The 15205-nt window shown below is 31.7% G+C and overlaps 1 protein-coding gene across 1 annotated transcript in view; it reads right to left on the bottom strand.

Moving 5' to 3' along the window:
- Positions 1-917: 917 nt before the first annotated feature.
- Positions 918-15205, bottom strand: part of LOC125064209 (QRFP-like peptide receptor) — a 128295-nt gene continuing 114007 nt past the window's right edge. The window contains exons 4-8 of the mRNA XM_047671148.1: positions 12097-12202; positions 10006-10103; positions 2434-2602; positions 1797-1930; positions 918-1098 (exon numbers count right to left, since the gene is read on the bottom strand). Coding sequence (XP_047527104.1) covers positions 919-1098; positions 1797-1930; positions 2434-2602; positions 10006-10103; positions 12097-12202 — 687 coding nt within the window. The 3' untranslated portion in view covers position 918. The remainder of the gene's footprint in view (positions 1099-1796; positions 1931-2433; positions 2603-10005; positions 10104-12096; positions 12203-15205) is intronic.

Below are 15205 nucleotides of genomic sequence, written 5' to 3'. Positions count from 1 at the left end.
TGAGAACGTCTTTTGTTTAATACATAGCAAATTGTTCATACATCATTATTTAAATAACTTTGTCAAAGGTCAAAGTCGTTTAACTTTACTCTAAGAGATTTGTTGATGACGACACTTCATCACATTCGTTTCATGAATTTCGTTGTCTTTGTGAGTTATAATTCAGAGAGGAATATTTGTTTGAGTATTGCTTTTTTGCGTGTTGCGTACACTCATCTCCGTTTATTCCCACATACCTCACTCAACTGTTCTTCGAATCAAACAAAATAAAAGGCAATTGATAATCTATATATATTTTTAAAGCGCCCCAAACCAGGATAATCTAATTGTTAAGCCCCCTGTGATTGTAATCACACTCTTATTTTAACTGGAAATTAAAACCAACTATTAAATAACAAGTGTGTGGCTGTTTTGTTACTTTTCTATGCATACTAAAAGTAATAGGGACTTGTAAATTCCTCATAACACATTCTTATAGAATTTGAATTTATGATGAATTTTAAATAATTTCAATTTACGCAATATTACATCTTATATGACTAGAAATCGATTACGTGTAATATTTTTATTCGAATTTATAGCTTCTTATTTATTTATAATACAACATTATTCCATTTAAATACGTATATTCTCTTTAATTTTACTTCTGAAGTTCCGATAGCAAAATCTAACATTCGAAACACTATTTTTGTTGATTCACAATGAAAACCATAGATTCAAGAACTCTATCATTGATAATGCGTCGATTTCTATTCTCTGTTTTTTTTTTTGTCTTTACTCCTACGGTGGTTGTCTATAGTTTATAAAATTTATAAATGGCTAATATTTAAACAATTTAAAATATATTATTACATTTTTAATACGATCTATTTTCTTTATTTGAATTGAAGTGTCCGATAAATTATTTCCAGGTTGGATTTACAAAAACTGAGCTTTCCCTCTGTCTTTCCAAGCTGCGTCTCGCAAGGAGCTCCTATTCACCCTACCGTATTGGATGCTCTGTGTGCAAGATGGCCGATTCTGGTTACTGCTCCTGAAGGTTACAGTGGTGCACGTCCGTAAGCTAGACGTGTTGGATTTTTGACGTAAGCCTTGCATCTGTAAAGATTTGTGATCGTTGATTTGATAGTCTAATGTACTAATATATGTATGTATAAATACATACATTTAAGAAATTATAATTTTTGTGTATGTAGATAATAACTATGTCAAAGATATGTTATCTATAGTACATTAACATATTGTATGACTTTTTTACATCTATTGCTTAAATGAATATCTTCAAGTGATAAATAATTTGACAAGTTTCCTTGATTACAGATAAGCCTTTTATAATTAATTTTCTTTTGGTATAATTTTCAAAGTAAATAAGCAAAGCTACTGCAACTGTATTTTAACTGCATTCTTCTAATATGCTCTGCTCTGCTCTATTATACAATGGTTAAATGTAAAAATAACAAAAGAACGAAAATTTTTTTTTCATTATAGCACTGTGCTAATAATTATATAAAAATGCTAATTAAAATAAAGACGTCCTAAAAATGTGTAAGCAATGAGTCAAATTGATTTAAGTTTTAATTACTGGATAATGTACTGTTTATTACAACATTCCTAAGAATACATAACGAATCGTGATACACAATAGATAGATGCACTGAACAGAAAAATGTAGAAAATATGATTTCAAATCTATATCTTTCCGATTCATACCTCCGAGGTGTTCGGTTACAGCACACGTCTCTCTCAAGTGTCATATCATAAATTTAGTATTGTTAACATTACGTCTATATCAGGACCGTATAACTTACATGGAAATGGGTACTAGAGTTAATGTTACCAGGGTCGTGACAGAGTAGCTTGCGCAGTGATCGTCTGAAGTTGCGCGTCATCAGACAGTAGACTATCGGGTTGATAGCTGAGTTCGTGTGTCCTGGAAAATAATATTAATTACAATTCGTTGTATTTTTTTTTGGAAGTGATCCAATGAGCGACTTGATAATAAACACTTAAAAATGTCCATAGACTTAGTTAAAGTAAGCTTGACCTTGACCAAGTTTAATATTTTCGCCAATAAATTTTTGCTTTATATGTTAAGGCGATTACATGTTCGGTTGATGTACAAAACAAAGGTTATTTTAGTCAGCTCGTATGATTGCCACGACTTGAGATTGGATGGCTGTATTTTACTCTGTATGAATCACACGGCGCCGTTGTAATCTACACCAACTATTATACGTCTTACACAGATCACAAACGCACAAACCAAACATAAAATATATAATATGTTTTACCCAATTATTGGGATTGAATTGAATATTATCCCCTTGAAAACATTTCCCGTTAACGTGTTCCACAATACTGAAAATGATTAATGTTTTCCAGTATAACAACAGACTTATGGCTTTCGAATAATTTGCGAGAGGAATATCATACCTAACAATAACGTGTACGGCAACACCAACGCCACGGAGTCAGCTTGCAAGGCGTTGACATCAATTAGAAGCTGGAGAATATTGTAGGGCAGCCAGCAGAGTGCGAACAATACAGCCAGCAACAGAAGAATCCATGCCACTCGCTTCCTCTCACGGACGAGTCGTAATCGCTGAAAAGGGACAAAAACATCTCATACTTCTTAAAAATATTTTTATCACAGTTACTGGTCATCCTACAAGAATCAGAAAAATCGTTGCTTAGGTAAAATACTAGATTATACTATTATATTATACTTTGATTACAGCTGGACATAGGTACATCATTATGACGCCAAAAATTTTATAAATTCATGAAATGCGTATTTATAAACGTATAAATATAATAACCGGTACAAATATTGAATATCGAGGATTGACTTCAATAGTACAATTATGGAAAACATACCTATGTAACATTTAATTTTATTCTTACAGTGTAAGTGAGACAGATAATTAAATACGCAAGTACACGCCAAGGAAACATCTTCGAATACAGAATGTCTTAAGTGATGGGAAACGAGTAAAAATGTTTTACATAGAAGTTTGTACTTTGATGATGAAGGTTGATGAATCTGAGTCAATGTCTATGTTAAATGCTCTTCAAACTACAATGGGTGAAATGATTTTGGATTTTGATTTTTTATGTGCTGTAAACACTGTACGATATACATTTTTTTTTTATTCCGAAGCAGTTCTTGACAGATCGCCATCGACCGGCGAAGCTGCGAATAACAAACAGCTAGTTATTCAATAATTAAATTACTAAACACTTGAAATTTGTGAACAAAGAAGATAAACATAAAGGTAAAAAGATTACGACTAATATTTGGAATATTAGTCGTAATGTATGGTTTGCACGGCCATGTTTCATTGCATCGTCTACATATTATTTGAGATGGACCAACTGGCTGTCGTTTATAGGATAATTTATGCAGCAAAACGGATTGTTTTGGGTGTGAGCTCCAGTCAATATTCAGTTATTGGAATTATCGTGTCAAGACAATTTCTCAAATTTTGCTTGATAGTTTTGTGCTCATACTTTCTTCACTGGCAAACAAGGGAACCCGTTTACCCTGTGTCTATGGTATTCAGTCGTTACGTATTTGCATTCCTATCTGACTACGTGATTAAAGGGAATAGTAAATGTACTCACGCTTAAGCACACACCTGTACAATATAATGTATCCTGAGCAGTCAGGTAGTCACCCTTGAGAAAAATCTTATCATTAGCAATACCTTAAAAAATTGAGTTTCATTAAATTCCAAAGTTCTTTGTTCTTATTAAAACAAATTATAAATTCGAAACGGAACTACGAGCGAGACCCAGCTGTTACCAGGTTTATACTCTTATAACTGTCTACTCTACGTGTCGGTCGAACACAAAGGAATTTTGGTAAATTTTAAATAATATGGAGTCATATTTATAGTCATTTAATTTGCATTTACATTTACCGGTTTAAATTCACTGAGCTAGTCAATTCACTATAGATAGAATAAAATTACTGTAGTAGTACAAAATGTACAAATTAAATTATAGATGGAATAAAATTATAGGCTTGATATATAAATGTGGTTATAATTAATACTAAATCGGATTTCCTATGCAACATTTATTTTTGTGAAGTAATTTATTCCATTCCCATCACTTATTTGCCCTATATTGTCTTCTGCGTTAGTTCAAGTAGAGATCATCAACATACGACTACTTTTAATCACACACACAGTATCATTAAGATATTATTTAAAAATACGTTCTAATAAGTTTAGATTTCTGGATGTATGCTAGCATTATATTAAACCTATTTGTTGTATCCAGTGCAAACTCACTGAAACAAACAATCTAGTTCGCTTACCAGATACATAAACAGCATGCATCGTGCACAAGTGTAGAGCTAGTATAATTATAATAGTAAATAAAAACTTAAATCTAACGAAATCGTACCTAATATCTGGAACACTGACAGTCAGATTTCTGCTAAATAACGTATTAGAAATAGTCCGAACATTTACAAACAATCACTATAAGAAACATTACAATGCAAAATATACTTATCGAACAGTGTCTACATATGTCAGTTAAGTGTCCAACTTTCCTGACCAACGTGATTAGGAAAGTGCTGTGGTGCTGAGCTCCCTGATTGATGATTAGGTATAATTAATGAGGATACAGCTAAACTAACCACTAATGTTACGTCGAAAGCGAGTAATGTTTATTTTTCAAGATTTATTGAAACTAATTATACCAGCTACTCGTCTTGTTTATTCATAAATAAAATTCATTCGGAATATTTCGAGCGAACAATTTTGATATTTGAATTTGATGTTTACTGTTCCGCTCTTTAGGTTCGTAGCATTGAATTATACAGTATCAATTTTCTAAATTAACAGTCTATATGAAGTTAAATAATCAGACTAAATTCTGAAATGTGCCTACGTACTTTAAAGCATAATACTTAAAAGTACGTAAATTCTATATCTAATGTCATAATGGTAAGATTTGCTAGCGTTTACCCTTTGAAGGATAATTGAAATTCTCTTAATGAAAAAATCCGACTACGAAGCTACGGTTTAAAAATATACAAAAGTTTTTATACCATAAAGTTTATTTATGTCGGTTACTTCGTATTTCGTGAACCAGAAAAATACCCTAACATATGTAAAATTTGAAGTAGCAACAAACAGGTTGTTCCAAAACATTTCCAGGGGAATAAATTTGGCGGTTCTTATAACGCACACACGATTCAACGTAATATCTAAAATTTATTCCTAAACTCAGTAAATATGAATCTCTCAAGTATACATTTTTTTGAATAGCAGCATAATATAACAACACATATAGTATTGATTAAAGGTGACTCAGTTTATAAAAAAGCTGTTCGATCTGTCTGAATTCCAACATTTGGGTGTGACGCAGCCATATTCTGGCTAGATTCATTTTCGCCCACTGCTCCTATGTTCTAGTAGCCAGCATATAAGGCTGTAGATAAGGTACTGGGTCCAAACCCTAAGTCACCCCGTTAAAAAAGTTATTATTTCGTCGAGAAATTCATAATAGTGGCCCGAAGTTGACAGGAAGTTGACAGGTTTTTTCCTCTCGTGCCTCGGAAAGTACATAAAGAGCTTCCGCTCTTAAACTCCTTTCGATCGTCTCTCTCCGTGTGCGTTTCCAGTTTAAATTTATTTTGTTAAATAAAACCATTAGCAATTATGTAATTCATCAGTGGTCTGAAGTTGGTTTTATATTTTAAATGGATACCTATTTGTATTGTACGACTAATTGATTGTCACTAACAGATGAAGCTCAGTGCATCAAAGCCTTGCAATGTAACAATGAACGGATCCATTTAATTATCTTTTAAATAAATTTATGGATAGCTACAGTAAAAAAAATACATTACATTTATATAGTGCTGTTGATATATAAAATTCGGCTGAACTTTCCTGTCGAATGTCAGTTACTGAGCCATTTTGAACTGTACGTCCGCTTTTAATATTACTTTTTACCAATAATTTTAACATATTTCATAAAGCAAATAACTGTATAAAATATTTCCTCGGTGGCAGGGCTTTTTGCAAGACCATCTAGTTAGGTACCACCTACTCATCACTTATTCAACCGCCAATCAGCAATACATAATATTATTGAGTCATAGTTTTAAGCGTTGGTGATCCAGTATAACGGACGTAATATCTTAGTTCCCAAGTTCGGTGGCGCATTGTCGATGTAAAACATGGTTTTAACAGCGTCAACGTCTAGGTGCGGTGGTGACCACTTATCATTAGGTGGTACAATTGCAAAACTAATACAATAAAGAGGCAAGATTTGTTTGTTTGTAATCCATAAACTCTGATACTTCGCAGAACAGATTTAAATTATTCGTTAACGAGAAAGCCACTTTATTCGGATTTAACATTGCCCATTTATTTCAGTAATAATAAGATTTCAGTCTGAAATCTAGATCCGTTCACTCACGAGGGCGCGCGCCTACGCGTTAAATTACCTAATATGTATTTTTTTTTTGTCTTCATTCTTACATTAGTCACGTTACGCGCGCGAGACTTTTCGCAAGCGAGAGCGTCCGAAAGGTTTATCTTCGTCAGTGTACAGATAATATATAAATCAAAATCAAAATATACTTTATTCAAGTAGGCTTTTACAAGCACTTTTGAATCATTATTTTACAGATCTAAACGTTCTACCATCGATTCGAAATGTAGTTTCGTAAGTAACTCAGTGTAAAGCAAGACAGAATAAATAACGCTACCGAGACGCATTATCCGCCTACGATGTATGAACTCGCATAGTCATGAACTAAATCGCACATAGGCACGATCGTGGGCACAGCTAGTCTTATATCAATTAATATCTTGTTTCTCATCGTGCTCAGCGTTTTGTTACTTTAAAGGGTAATTCTATATGACTTATAGGCCAGTCAATAAAGCCCGCGAAGGTCAAGTAATTAGTATCATTATGATTTTTTGATATGTGGTTTGGGACGTCAAAATAACAATAACAGAAAGTATAAATAATTATAACTTGCCTTGTATTAAAATTTCAACCTTTTTTGTTTAGTGCAAAATTAGTTGTTAACAAAAAAGAATGTCTATTTTATTGACTGGCCTATTAGGACATGTATGTAACTTGCTGTGTTATTAAAAATGTTAAATTTTAAATTGATATTATTTAATTTAAAATTACTGTTTTAGCATCTGAATGAAAAACTGTTAGGAAAAATTTTTTCAAGTCAAAAATATACAAGGAGCTTATTCCACCGTGCTGCTCCTCTAAAGGTTGAATGAGCGATGAAACCTGGATCTCAAATATCTGTCAAGCCATTACGTTGATAAATCAAGCCTTTTTTAAAACTCAAATAATGAAATAAAACTCAATACGGATGGAAAAACCTGTGTGACATAATACCTATTTAAATAAACTCTTGATTCCCAATATTGGTGGCAAAAACAAAGATTTTATCTTCTCTTATTAAATAAATAAAAACTTTCGAAACATAGTTGCTCTATGTATTATTTATATTTAAGCAAAAGCTAAATAACACATCTTAACATAAAATTATTGCGTATACTTCGCTTTAATCGCTTTGAAGATTGATATCTCAGACAAATTTTGTTAAGAACGGTCAAGTGCAAGCCATTTAAAAAGTAGAGAGAATAAAACCAACGGTATAATATCATTTATTTTGAAAATGAAGAGGTTCTTGAGCTTAATATGTATACCTGTAAGAAGTTCTTTGGTAAATAACCTAAAATATTTTTTGTTTAATAACAATAAAAAAAATCTACTAGATGATTGATTGTTTGATGATGATTATTAATAATAAAATAATAATGATTATTATTAATATAAAAGTAAGTTCTTGGTTTTTTTTCCACTATTATAACACTAATTCAAAAATCACCGTTTAAGTTTGTAATAAAAAAACTTTATATCATAAGATAAAGTATGAAGTTGTACGTTTAACGACAAAAATTCGTTCACATTTTTTTTTATATGAAGTATAACTCCAATAATAATAAACTACACATATTTGTACATCTCAATGAGTCAAATAATAATATATATTAAATAGAGAGTATTTTCTTATATTTCAGATTTATATAACAAAACAGAGTTAGTATTTACTGTTATCAGCCTCAGTGTATAAATATACGATTAGCTGTTTATTCACCTTTTCAAATAAATTATGACAAAAGGGTGATATTTCAGAAAAATATACACAAATTTGCATCTTAATGGCATTCGTCAATACAAGGGGACGGACAGTCTCGCTGTTTTTCTAAAGTAAAAATGTTATAATGAAGTCATATTTTTTTTCAATTTCATAAAATTAATAACATTCTGATATTTTTATAAAATCAATACATCAAAATATAATTAATTTGAGTTGACTTCTAGGGTCAACTTGATTAAAAGATATTTTATCAAGTAAATGCCTAATGCCTAAATTTTTTGCTTTTGAAATCGATAAAAAATACTAAACAGTTTATTTTCGCTTAACACGATAAACTATCTTTTAAAAACAAGGAAATCATCAAACAAGGAGTCAAATCAATAATCAAAGTTTAACCTCCAGTTGCCGAAAAGCAGACAAATTCAAATAAACAATTTGCAAATTAATTAATCTGACCGCTCATTAGACGCCTCTTACGTCATTGCTGCTAACAAGCAATGATCGTTCCGATTATTTAAAATATTTGACAAGCGTTTCAAAAACTGTAGGTAAGTTAAATAAATATTTATTCTGCATAAATAATATGAATTTTGAACATTGTACAGATGTGTGTGTGCCAACGTAACTGTAATTGTCATTATAAGACTATCTTAGTAACCACAAATGAATATGAAATTGGCGTTTTGTACGGAAGGAATATAACGTCAATTTTTTTTTGTCAAATAAATTTAATTAATCAAAGTATGCACCGGTGTTATGTATGAACTTTTGCCATCTCATATAGGGATAAGAATTAATAAACTCTTTGAAGACGGTTTGGACTGCGGCATCGGAGTTGAATTTTTTTCGGAGTTGTCGAAATTCCGGAAAAAAATGGTAATCTGTTGGAGCAAGGTCCGAGGAGTACGATGGATGTAGCAGACATTCCAATTTTAGCTTTATATATCTTTAATTATCTAATAATAATGAGAAAAAAAAAACCAATGAATGACTGTTTTGTTTTGTTCAGCTTAATAAATTTATAAATTCGAATTTGGAATTATCAACCAAAGAGGAGATTTTTCAGATTAAAGTGGTCAGTACGATAAAACGCTAATTTCATATGTATGGACTTGAATTTGAATACTGCTTATTCACACTTTTTACTTCTAAACTCGCCCATAAACATTGACGCTGTAAGAAAATTGCTCACGATTATTCCTCATATTAACAATACGCCTCTAGACATGGGATGTTATATAAACTGTGCCTGCAATTACATTAGCTCACTCATCCTTCAAACCGGAACACAACAATATTAATTATTTCAGTTTAGCAGTAGAATATAATACGAGGAGGAGTATCTATCGAGACGGGCTTGCACAAAGCCCTGCCAACAAATCCATCAGCCATTGGACTCTAAATTAATAACGGGTTTATAATTCATCTCGTGCTCGGCGGTGAAGGAAAACATCGTGAGGAAACCATCATGTGACTAATTTCAACGAAATTCTGGCACATGTGTATCCCACCAACCCGCATTGGAGCAGCGTGGTGGAATATGCTCCAAACCTTCTCCTCAAAGGGAGAGGAGGCCTTTATCCCAGCAGTGGGACATTTACGGGCTGCTAATGCTAAATAGCTTTATTGTTGTGTACCGCTTTGAAGGGTGAATGAGCCAGTGTAACAACAGGCACAAGACATAACATCTTAGTTAACAAGGTTGGTGGAGTATCGGCGATGTAAAGTATGGTTAATATTTCTTAAAGCACCATTATTTAAGGGCGGTGGTGACCACTTACTATGAGGTGGCCTATTTGCACGTCCACCTATATAAGAAAAGCTACATTTAATTATAACTTTACCTGTTGACTGTTTGCGCTGCCCTCGGTCTGGTCGAAGGGGGGTAGCACTGAGCATAAACGTCTGCCCATCAGCGAATACGAGACTACTACTATGCAACCTGAAAAGATAACATTAATAATAATTTAAATATTGATGTAAACTAAACTCGTTATTCAGGCATATAAATTTTGATGACTTTACATAAATTATTGGTATGGTTTTCCTTAAAAAATCTAAAGTTACATCTGGTTTGGAAAGTAAATTCTACCGAAGTACCGAAAAGTTACTCAGTAGTTAGTCTTTTCCGCCAATTTTCGTAGGTATGTTAAATATAAGATTTTCTTGAACGAAACTTCACGTTTCATGCATTCAAAGTCAACGATTATCTTCAATATATTATTACCAAATTAGGTAATCAGTTAAACTGAATATTATCATTGACTTTGAAGAATTTCACATTTTCGCAAAGTAAGACATAACGAGAGTGTGTAACTGTCACCCGACATTATCGTTACTGGATATTTATTAACGAAATCAATATCGCATCCGATAATGTGGACGCGTTCTTTTATGGAAACCTTTTTGCAAGGTGACAGGAAATTAATACGAAAATTCACTCTTGCATTATGATATTATTAAGTACAATTAATATATGTTAAGACCTTTTAAAAATAGACAATTATTCAAAAAATATTAATTACTAGTGACTCGCCTCGGCTTCGTACGGATGCAATGCTGATACTAAGTATACAACAGAACGCTTTTATATACATCGCTCACAGCTTCAAAGTACTTATTTGGATAAGAATTAATGCTGTATTGCTTAACATCGCTTTGTAAATAAGATATTATTTCTCGTAAAAAAAAAAAGGATAATAAATTGTTATTGTGGGTGATCCCTATGAGATAAACATATACCATCGTGGACTTTTTTTGAAGACCGTTTTAAGATATACAATACTGTAGTACATTATGTTGAACTATCTCGTAGGGTTCAGCCAGCGTTTGAAAGGAAAGAGCTAAAAATATGTTTATTTACGACATCACATTAGAAACCTCTAAAATTGTCAGTATTTCTATTCTATATTGAATCACTCTATTTTTTTAAAAAAACCGCATCAAAATCCGTTACGTAATTTTAAAGATCTAAGCATACATAGGGCCAGACAGACAGCGGGAAGCGACTTTGTTGTAACTTGTATACTGTGTAGTTATTAATTTCCTACCTAAATTGTCTGAATAATAGAATAAAAACTAGAGGCTGCGACGTCGTTTATTTTCTATATTAAGGCTAGACGCCTAAAAAGTTGATTGATTGCAGGCATATTATCTAAAGATAGCTCAAGACAGCTACAATATAATAAATCGGTTTACGACCAAGAATAGCACATTCAATTTTTTTATAATTTTATTTATTCCATTATACTCATGAGTTCCTCATAAGTTTTTGTACAATAAAATCTAATTAAATAAATATGATCTTCGGCTTCGATCTTTGGCTAATTAGTAAAGACAAACATTGTGACGAAACCAGGATAAGTCAAAGTCAAATAAATATCAACCACATGTGTACCAACACGTATAGGAGCGTCGTGATTGAGACGACTGTAAAGTTTTATAACCGATATCCTAAACAAACCTTAAACTCGTGGTACACCACTAAATAATTAATTGAAAGAATATTACAGATCAGATCCTTGTTTGCTGATTATCTTATTTTATATACTTAGTCATAAGTCCATGAAACTGATTGTAGAATATAAATGTGTTAATGTTATCATAGCAAGATTGTAACATTATTTATGGCCCCGTGGTTAGGACGCGTGTATCTTAACCGATAATTGCGGGTTCAAACGCAGGCACTGAATTTTCATGTACTTAGTTCGTGTTTATAATTCTTCTCGTGTTCGGGAAGGAAAGTGTAGTGAGGAAACTTGCATGTGTATAATTTCAACGAACATGTGTATCCGCTAACCCGCATTGAAGCAACGTGGTGAAATATGCTCCAAACCTTCTCCTCAATGCGAGAGGAGGACTTTGTCCAGCTGTAGGAAATATACAGGCGGTTACTGTTCTTACATTATTGAAATTAAAAAAAATAAAATACTCACCAGGCACCGCGTAGACAAGTATAAAGCTGAATGCACCGAACAGCTCCTTTCTTATCGAGTCTGGCCACTTCTCCGTACAGAACTCGATACTGCTCTCAACCCACATCTAGAAGCAAACGATAAATTTTAGCTTTATATTTATTGCTGGTAAATGTCAGTAAAGCTAATAAATTCACTTGTATCGTATCCTCAAGTCGAGAACTGAAATTCGAGCTACGGTCCATTATTTTTTATGTTTTTCTTATTAGTCTAGTAGTTTAAGAGGTAACAGAAAACGCTAAAGACGTATAAAATATTCTTGAAGAATACTTCTTAAAACTTTGGCTTAAATTATTGACATTGCAAATATGAAAATGTTTACAGCATTGACTTCTATTTTTTATGATGTAAGTAGAAGGACGCGCAAATGGGCCCCTGATGGTAAGCGGTCACCATCGCCCATAGACATTGGCGCTGTCAGAAATATTAACCATTCCTTACATCACTAATTCGACATCAACCTTGGGAACTAACCATTTGCTAGTCCTGCCTAGTAAAAAATATTTCCGAATGAATCTAACATATTAGATAGACAGTACAACTGAAAGCACAAAAAACATGACATCTTAGTTCCCAACCTTGTCGCAAATTGTATTATAAACAATTATGAATAACAGACAGCAACTGCTACAAATATCGATTACAAAAATCCTTATTAAAGATCATTGTTAAGCTATTGTTACCAACGGGGTTGCTTTTGGTTGGGGTCTCTTTGGCTAGTGGTTGGGGTTTCTTTAGCTGGTATCTACTAAAACTCGTTTTAGAAAAATAAGTTAAAAAAAAATGAATTCTAATTTGAATTAAGCATTTCATCGTTTCATCGACTGTTATATATGTTATATTTTCTGTTTCCCATCACTAGCCTGTCTGTCAAAAAGATCAAGCTAACTTAAACAGGGTATAACAGTACATACTCGTATGATTATTTTTACGAAAATAATGAATTATGAAGTTGTGTAGGTATAACAAATCGAAGCGAACAATACCACGTTGATTCTATTTCAAAATATATCTTTTTGAACGATGAAATAAACTAAACAATAGGAGATTAATTGTAAATATTTTTTATTGAAAACAATAATATTAACATCCATTCAGTTCTTTTTACGTTGATGAAAGATTTTTCAATACAATAGGTAGGAATTGTTAGTGACAGTTCAAGTATTTATAACGGCTATATTAAATGAATATTTATTTTATTCTAGATAAAACTTATTCTTCATGATAACAAAACAAACCATCCCTATAATAATATTTATATAATTTCATAATTTATATTTGCTAGTAAGATTTTGTGCAGCTGAGTAGGTACCACATAAACTTCAAATATTTCTCCACCAAACAGCAACACTTAGTATTCTTCTAGTCCGGCTTGAAGGATGAGTTAGTCAATAACTACAGGCACGAGAAACATAACATCTTAACTCCTAGGAGTTGTGGTTTTTTTGCCTACCTATTAAAAATATAAATATTTAAGTCCTCGATTTCATCTCAATCTAAATACTTCATATGGAAATAAATTTTGGTCAATTTATGAGCGGAATATAAACAGACAAAACAAAAAGAACAACAAAATGATAATTTCTATTATCATCAATTGAGTTTTTTAATTTGAAACGAATATTTCTGTACATCTCGATCGATAAGTAAAAGTATCCTATTCTAATAGACGATATTATCACCGTATGTCGTACTTCAATATTTTAAAAAACTTTTTTTTTTTCGTACAGTATATATTTACTTGTGTCTTTATACATACATATGTTTATATAGTTACACAGAGCTATGATAGAACACATTATTGTATAGGTTACTTTTAAATAGAGCTCGATAAATGGAATACTTTTAAAATACAACGTGTGGTAAAGGGACGTTATTCATGTCCATCACATAACCACGTGTGACCCCGACGACTAACGGTCATGCTACACTGATGTCTGAGCAAAAGCAGTGATGTGCGATATTAAAACAGTTTTTAAACAAATCATTATTAATAAATATTTTTATGTATGCATTTCTTAAGTATAAATTGGACAGTCGAGTAATTCTTTGTATTTGTATAATTTTAACAGAATTACTAATATTTCGTACCTTACCTTAAAGCCTTAAATTTGCATCAAGAGTAGAAACGACTCTTTGATTTTTCTCTCAGCTTTACTATTTAATTATATTTAAAAAATGTTATATATTTAACCATATAAACTTAAAAATGCTACCTCATATATTATCTTTAACTTAATATATCAAAAGGGTTTCTATATATGAAATTCGACACTGCGTTAAATTCCAAAATATAGCATCAAATATTTTACAATTTGCTGTTTTTAATACCATAAATTATAATATTAAATATATTACACAAACTTTTTCGCTTTTTCGCCTAAGAACAATCAAATTTATTTTCATTTTAAAAATTAATATGCTCCGATGGCATAATATCATCATCGGTCCTTCGAGTCGGATCATCTTTTAAAACTATTTACTCAAAAAAAAACAACAATTGCAAACGCAAAAAAAAAAATTGCTATATTATAATATATTATTTCCGTTAGAAAATTAAAGTAAAACTAATGCGACACATAGCTGTAATATATTTATAGCTCTTTATAAATCGGTATGACACAACCTTAATAATGTATTTGCCCCGTAGATACTAGTTTTCAATCCTGCAAGTTTTTTTTTTCATATACTTTTCTCGTTTATTTTTGTTAGTACTTATAAAAACTAATATATGAAAAAAAATATGTTATTTTGCTAGATTTTATTCTCTTTAATAATACATGATTTTGGCATTGATTTTGCAAAAACCTGTTTCATACACAACTCATAATCCTTTCTTCAATATAGATCCATCCGTTACACTTCGGAAAAGAAAATAACCACACCTTCGAACAACCGGAGAAAAAAACTCAGTAGAATCAATCTCAGTATTACGTTGTACATTCAACCTTAGATGGTGTTTACAAAAGTATTCCGCACCTGAGAGTCGGTAAATGTAAAGTTTAAATATAACTTTTAATATTCTTTTAAAACAGTCAAGTAATTTTAGAAATAAACACATTCAAACATA

This window comes from Vanessa atalanta, chromosome 5 (genome assembly GCF_905147765.1).
Source record: "Vanessa atalanta chromosome 5, ilVanAtal1.2, whole genome shotgun sequence".
NCBI classification, from domain to species: domain Eukaryota; kingdom Metazoa; phylum Arthropoda; class Insecta; order Lepidoptera; family Nymphalidae; genus Vanessa; species Vanessa atalanta.
The sequence above is the reverse complement of the archived record's forward strand: the minus strand, read 5'-3'. Positions and strand labels throughout refer to the sequence as shown.